At 36.2% G+C, this 8,210-nt stretch overlaps 1 protein-coding gene across 1 annotated transcript in view; it reads left to right on the forward strand.

Moving 5' to 3' along the window:
• The window catches only part of LOC116288636 (eIF-2-alpha kinase GCN2), a 29,400-nt gene extending 21,839 nt beyond the window's left edge, over nt 1-7,561 (forward strand). The window contains exons 20-21 of the mRNA XM_031695460.2: nt 278-601; nt 6,613-7,561. Coding sequence (XP_031551320.1) covers nt 278-601; nt 6,613-6,840 — 552 coding nt within the window. The 3' untranslated portion in view covers nt 6,841-7,561. The remainder of the gene's footprint in view (nt 1-277; nt 602-6,612) is intronic.
• The last annotated feature ends 649 nt before the right edge of the window (nt 7,562-8,210 follow it).

Genomic DNA, 8,210 nt, shown 5'->3' on the forward strand with positions numbered 1-8,210 from the left:
TTTAATCTAAAATGGTCTGGTTTTCAGATATAATATGTGTTAATATGTACTAAAAAATATTCTGATATATAGCGTTTGCTGGCTATTCTACTTCTCTTCGTGGGTTTTAGAACCATTTTCGGTGAATTTGCGTTGCTTTGACCCCCTCCGACGACCATTATCCTTTGCGTTTAAACAATAGATTGTTTTGATGTGACATCATAGTGAAATAGGGCAATTAGATTTTTGATTGCGTAGTGCAGTATTTTTAACTTTTATTTTGTATTTCCCGATGAAGGTGGTGTCAATAGAAAGCCGAGACAAAGTCACCAAGTCCCTGGTCTCCACGAAGGACCTACTAGAACACTTACAAGCCAAAATATTCAGTCGAGCAGAAACGACAGACTCTCTCATCTCCAACACTAAAGGCATTATCAGTTTAAGTACTACAGATCACTCCACGTCCGCTTCCACAGATATACACGTATCGTTTACAACACAGGAAAAGCTACAGTGGAATATCAAGAAACGATATGAGAGTCAAATGATGGCTAAGATAGGCCCTGTGGTGCATCAAATCCGACAGCACATTAGCTCGAAAAGCGGAGTCGAAGTTATAGGGGTAAGTTGTTCTTGATTATAGGGGGGTAGGGTAGGGATACGGGTATTCTCCATATTTGAATTAGAATTCCTTGATGATGGACAGGTCTAGGGCTTATGTATGTACCTACCAAAATAAGCGCAATACTTCTCACAAAGACAATGAAAGAAACGCAAGAAAAGGGTTTGGTAAAGCAGTTAATGCATTGACTTGAAGAAGGGGAAAATATTGAACAAGACATGAAAATGAAGTAAATGATAACTGATCATTTGATGTTTCATCTACATATATTTATCGTTTTCGGTATTAAATCTCGATAAAACATCAACCGATTATTTAATAATAACTGTGATTTATTTTCATTGTATTGTTTTTATGAAGAATGATCATTCATGGGATCATAAGCGACGCCTGAGACCTGCACCCGTGTCAATGATATCTGTTCTAAATCCTCGGCCAGCTTTTCAACCCTTGTTGTACATGTGGTACTTTGTTCCTCCACTGCTGTTTTATCTACTGTACCTGACTCTTTTACTCTATAATCTCTGTATTCCACCTTTCTATCACTACTTTACTGTATCCTGTTTCATTGGTGGCGGAGCTCAGATCAGTAAACGAGCTACAGAGTTCTTTTTTAGCCTCTTTCGTATAAAATATTTGCCATTGCGCAGCGTGTTTCGTGGAGTGTGGCTGTTGCTTTCTATTGTCCCTGCTCGTCTCTAATTTGTTCCGTCCTCTTATTTGGCTTTGCCTGTACTTATTAACAATCGCAAGGCCTGATCTACTTCTTTGAAGGAAATTTGTCTTCTCAGTAGAATGTTCTTGATTACCGGCGCCATACCAGTACTTCACATTTCTTTCAAAGTACACCAATACATTTTTATTACGTATGAGGTACATAAAGGGTAAAACTGCTCCCTTAAGACGGCGAAAATAATATACCGTAAAAGCAAACGCGGGAGAAACGTTAGTGTAGTCTATAAACATAGTATAGACAACGCTGATGATGAATGGCGTGGATGAAACTAAATAAATGGTAAATAGAAATACTGCGGTGATGGAGGATCGGGCGTAAGAATGAACTGCAAATGGCTCTGTTTTTGAGCGACTGATGACGCTCGAGTCGTTGATCATAATCTTTCGACGTGTTCGGCCTGACTGTAAAATCCGTCCAAAAACCCATACAATTATGGAATAGGGAAGTACAACGGAGCAGAACTTGAGGAAGGTCGACATACTCAGAATGTTTAAGCCTGGACTGTAGATGTATGGAAAACGCTGGCAAACAAAGAGCGCAAGATCTGAAGATTTTGAAGATGGCGAGAGAAGGTCCCAAGGTAGAGCTGTGAGGAATGCCTGACACCAGACAACCACGATCATGATTTTTGCCTTTTTGTGGCTTAGTCGACGGAATGAAGTATGCACCAGATTAAGATATCGATCGACTGCTGTGAAAAACATGCTCATGGAAGTTGCTGCCGTCGTAAAATGATAGATGAATAAGGAAAATCTGCAAAAAAAGCCATGTTGCTGGACAAGCTCTGGATGTGTCCGACTTGGTATCAAGTAAAATGGAACGTCAATCAAATCCGACATAATGTCCACTACACACAAATTAACCACCATTTTGTTAGTAACTGTCCGCATTTTAAAGTTGTTCATGAAAGCAAATATGATAAAATGGTTCCCGACAAGCGAAACAGCGATGAGAATAGCTAGAGATACTACCTCAACACTGCTTGATTGGAAATCTCTATCTGTAGTAGTGACGTTGGTGTCGTTTGGTTGAGTTATCCAGTTAACTGACATCGTAATGCGGTCAAAATTCTTGATTATCAAATTGACCAAGGTATCAAGCAGTCAAATTCAAGGACCAAAAGACGTTGGCAGATCGTTTTTAACGCGTTCTTGGCATCCTTTAATTAAAGAAATCTTCAATCTGGTTCGTCCATACATAAGAAACCGTTTTTATTGCAGCCTTACCAACCATTCTTTATTTCGATTGGTAGATGGCAGCATAGTTAATATTAACTATGATGGCAGGATGTGCGAACAGAATGCCCACATTAATTGATTTCTACCCCAACAATAGAACTTTCTCTGCTATTATAGTTAAATACAATTTAAAATTTATACGTGTTTTATATCTTATTTCACGGTTGCAGTCATTGTGTTATCTTATCGTAATAATTAAGAAAACACACACACAAAAGGAAAGGAAAAGTAAAGCTTTTTAATACGATATTACCAGAAATTTTGATCAGAAGTGAAAATATATGTCAAGCAGTATTCTGTATTTATACTTACAGATATGCATAAATTGGCCAGATTTTCGTGATTTGGCTCTCACAATTTTCGAATTTTCCTTCCTCCACTGACAAAAGCTACGTTCCAAATTCCTTTTTTTTTCTTTGGAACCTCGTCAAATGAGTCGTAAAACATCTTAGTGCACCCTTCGGCCTAAAGCGGAAAATTATGCTGAGTCAGCGTCAACCTAAACGGTACCTTTTCTCGTCGTACCTTTTCCAAATAGCCGGGTGTATTAGGTTAAATAATTCATTTTACGACGACCTTAACTGTTGCTTCCAGGATATTTATGTATTCTAATTTTACGTTTCACATCCGTGAGTTATTCTAGCAAACTCTTGGCAGCAGGAAAGCCATCTTAATCTTGTTCTAGCAAAGAAACTCTTCAGATTAAAAATCGTCTAATAGTTTAGTTAGATTTCCCGTCGAGTCCGATCCATCCGATTTTCTTATCTTTTATCTAACTATTACCGTAATGATTGTCAAAATAATTTACATAAAACCAGTGAAGTTGACAAACGAAGCAACGCCGATATTTCAAGTTTATTTCTTAAATTCTCAAACGATTTACGCCTCTTTAGCAGAAATCTGCAGATTTGCCCGGCTAAGAGAAGACTATTAGCCGAATTCAAAACGGATGTGTTGGTAGAAGACTGCTAAGAGACTAAGAGAGCAGCCGGAATATCTTATATTATGAGATCAAAGTTCTTATACCATTGTCAATATTCATATTTTCCGGGGTTTTTTTTCTGCTTTTTTTCTTGTCGTTTACTTTCTTTTCTTTTGTATTTTTGTACGACCAGTTTGTTTGTTTGTTTACTTATTTATCGTTATTTACACTAAAACGCACTCGGATAGTTTGCTGCGTCTGGTGCGATTTCTACTTCCACGTTCAGTATATACTTTATATTTTGGGAATCATAGTTGGCGTACCTTTAGTGCACTGTTTTGCCTCTCATCTCTAGGGTCTCATATATTTGAATAGAGTTTGTTAGGTCTCTCCCTTGATTCGAGGGTTTTTCTCATTCCGTATTTTCCGGGTTTTTTTATTTTTTGTTTTACCACCACAAAATCAACATGCTAAATTCCCATTCGATCTGTTAGGAGTTATAGCCGTACCCTGAGTTTGATTTGACCAGACGTTGATTTTTAGCCTGGATCGATAAATAATATCTTATGAGCGCGTGTCTTTAGAAAATGTGCCTCAAGATGCACGTTACAAATAAGACATAAGTTGCACTAGTTCGATAGATTGAGAAATCCTTCTCAATCATCATTTCTCAAGATCAGGTTATGTTATCGGATGCAAAGACGGTGATTTGTATCGCAAAGATTAGTCCACTCCTTTCAACTTTTTGGGGCCGGATTCGAATGATAAATTCCCGATAAAGTGGCCCTTCACAATGCGTGCCCTCTAAGTTGGATTGCTAAAGATTTTCTATCTTTCCGGTCTCTTTTCTCTCAGTTTGATAGTAGGACGAAAATATAAGATAATATAAGAAAATATGGATAGGTTTCTTCGACACTTTTTCTCTGGTTTTACGTCCTCTCTCTCAATATAAAATTCAACAATTTCTTTCGAATCATTTTCCTATTGTAAGCTTGTGCTTTGGCAATATCCCTTCCGACGCTAACATCAAGGCAGTAGATAATTAAGATAATAAAATAGATAATAAGAAACTGGAAAATGTTTGTTTTAATTGAATATCTGAGGTCTAAAATTGTATTTAATTTCCTTCTATTCCTTATCTCAAGATTTCTTATCTTTATCAAGATTATATCGATAATTTCCCCATCCTCTAGATGTTCACAATCCCAATCCATGCGAATATTATCTCTTTTCGTTCTAATTTCCTTGGCGTGGCGGCTTATATTCTGACGAAATCATGACGTCAATGAAAAGTGCGACTTTTAGAAAAAACTTTTCTATTAAGAGAGCTTTTTTGGGATGTTGGGAAGGTTTTACCGAATGAAACACGATGTTTGCTTACCTCTTTTTCGCCTACTTTGCTTGTGCTTGCATAGGAGTAGGATTCACTTCTCTTTGAGTGTTTTTATGACTCTTTGAGTCTATGAACATTTAAAGAAGTTACTAAGACAAAGATTGGAACAGATTAAATTTCAATATTTTAATATCAGTAATTCTCCTATAGTTTTATACATATTTTTAGCTATATTTATTCTTTTTATTTATTAATTCTTAATATATATTTATACACTGTAGTCTTTTATTTTATGTCTGGGCTCCTGTTTAAGTTAATTTCTTTTACTTTGTATCCTCAATTAGTAATGATGCCAGAGTTTATTGACGCCTGAATAAAGTTTATTATTATTACCAAGCAAATTCGTTTGGATATGCAAATTCGACAAGTACTACATTGTTAGCATCCTTACGCACCTAAAGATACGTTTGCTCACCTTAAATGCAATCAGATTTTGTTTTATTTTATTCAAAAATTCATATTTTAGATTAACACCTCCCAATCTACCACCTCTATCCGCCCCAGCAACAAGACTGATCTGAACGAGTTTTTAATCTTACTTTTAAATGATGACAATGATTTAGAATATTTGACAGACACACCAAAATGTTACCCACCAGCCCAATACAACATTTATCCCCATTTTGGTGTGATGCTTTTATTCCCTTGAAAATAAAATTCTTTTTTTGACTTGTATCCAGAATTCATGTGTCTTCTCGTGAACAACCGTTAATTAAAGAAATGATACTCTAGGGAATGACACGTGGTTAGAAACGGAAAAACATTACGCCCAAGCTAAATGCAGACCAAAACATCCACTGCGTCAAACCGCTAATAATAAATGATTGGCCGGACATTTGCGTAAAGTGATTAGAAAACATAGAATTGCGACATTTCTACTCCGCAGTTGGTCTTTTTGATTTCTACAATCACACCTTTTTCCCCTTAAAGCGCTCCAAGCTAGAAGTTAAGAGATGGAGGAAATTGCATGGTATCTTCATGCAGTGGGCAGGCATAATTGGCACTATTTTTCATACGTGTCATCTGGGATTGTATGGCCATAGTTTGTCAGAGATTTGACAGTGTGTTGTGTGTGACGTACTTTATCACAAAGTAAATTCGAGGGCAGCAAGCATTGCACTTTTACAAACATCGAAGGATTTAATGGAACTAAAAAATCAATTATCGCACTGAGATTTGCCAAAAGCCTTTCTTTCTTTCTTTGTTTCCTTCATTTTAATGTTTTATTTTACTTCCTCGTCTTCTTCAAAACAAAGCAGCATATTTCCGTACAAAAACTGTTATGGAGAAGTCCAGGGATAATTAGATTGAATTAGAAGCATTTTTTTGCCGTTAAATTATCATAATTTACGACTCTTTAGCCAAAGTTTTGATGATTTTATGCCCAGAAAGAAGTTAGGGACTTTTGTTATGAATCTTTCCATTAAGGAAAGAGGGTTGGAAAAACGAAGCCGAGACTTCTAACCAACATCGAGGGAGGTTTTATGGGAGAAGATGAAACACTCTGGCTTTCTTGTGTTTGATATTGTTTTTTAGACAATTGATATTTCTTGGAGAAAATCATAGCAAACGTTGTGTGGACCAAATTTTATACTCATTATCCACTCATCTTCAACCTTCTTTTTTAAACTTCTTCGAAATATATAAATGAATCCATATCTCTCGCCTCTAGTCTTTTCATTCGGCCATTTTTGACATTTTCTTCTCTATTTTTTCTCGTAGGTTGATTTACCAGGAAATATTTTGAAGAGCATGGCCGCGTCCTTAGACTTGGAAGGAAGCGAAGATGCCTTTGACAGCAGCGTATCCTCGGTGACTGACAAACATTCAAGATACGCTAAAGCTATCAGTCGCGTAGCGGATGAAATTCGTGAACTCAAAGTCGCCAAAAAACTACCCATTATATTTGTCTACAGCGTGAAGGATGAAATTTATAGGATATTTTTTTAGTTTCTTATGCCATCTTACTTAAAAAGTAAGAGTACCTGAATCGTTTACTGAAAAATATGCGTCGTGAAATAATTTGTATCGGGTAATTAGGGTGGCAGGGCAGGGAAGGGAAGATGCAATTTGCTTTACACTAATCTTGACTACGCAATAATCTCAAAAAACTAGAACACAACTTAAAACTTGATCCTTTCCTCGAGAAAAAAATGAGAACGAAAGTAAAACGGAATGCAAAAGCAAAGGAAAGAAGAAAACTAAAATACTACATCTAAGTTATAAAGATAATTCGGCTTCTGCTTACGAACGAACAAAGGAACAAAAACTCAATCTAGCTCTTTTCTAATGCTTTGCTTGACGGATGTTTAGGGTTTTTAGAGTTACAATACCACCGCATAAATGCCAGGAACGGATAAAAACAACTAAAGCAAGGAAAATTTCCTTTGGCCTTGCTATTCTGATGCCATTATGATCATGAACATGCAAGCCTTTGTACTTTCATAGCGTCATTCGCCATCCTATAAGTAACTTTCATTTCACGATTTCATAGAATGAGTTATGCATTACCTCTTTTAATTCAAACACACAGTTTGAGATAGCTCGCGTTAATTAGACATGTTCAGTTCTGGTACTTAATCACTCAGTTCTTGCACATAGTTAATAACTATGGTTTGTATGACTTATTTTGCTATTGATAATAAAGTTATTATTTAAAAAAAACTAAAAAAACCCAAAAAAAACTATGGTTTACAGCCTTATTTGAGTAACAATAACAATGAGATATAGTTCGTATTTTAATGTCTAATTATTAAATTCAATATTTATTTAAATATCCATTATGGGTGGTCACTTCATTTTCGCAACATATTTTAGCGACCGACACATTTTTCGCGTCACTTTGATTTCGCGATGTTTTTTTTATAAGATGGACAAAAGCACACATTTTTCTTTAATACACCATTACCAAGTACTCTTTTTCTATAGATGTGGGCTAGCCGCCGTGTTTTATGCAGGACATAGGGCAGCCTCAAGATAACTCGAGCCCAAGCGAGGTTTCTGTGGTGTCAGTCGAATTATAAAAAAGCTGTATGGCAATCCCCAATACCCTAATAAAATTGTCAAAATGTGAAATAAGTGTATAATGTGAACGTGAAACAAGAAATCTTAGCTGATCTTTGAAAAAAAGGAATACCTCTTGTGGTTAGATTTTGGATTAAGCTAGTCTTAACGTTTTTTCTTTCTTAAGTGTCTATCACCCTTCTGACAATACTCAGTGTTGATTCTACATGGGGTAAGATGTGGAATAACCCGAAAATATTTCATAGTTTGAGTGCGGCTTCTTGAAGTTATAAAGGCTTTTCCATGCCATATGCTAA

This window comes from Actinia tenebrosa, unplaced genomic scaffold (genome assembly GCF_029948245.1).
Source record: "Actinia tenebrosa isolate PJP-AT-01 unplaced genomic scaffold, QUT_ActTen_1.0 PGA_scaffold4__44_contigs__length_22323623, whole genome shotgun sequence".
In the NCBI taxonomy this organism is placed as follows: domain Eukaryota; kingdom Metazoa; phylum Cnidaria; class Anthozoa; order Actiniaria; family Actiniidae; genus Actinia; species Actinia tenebrosa.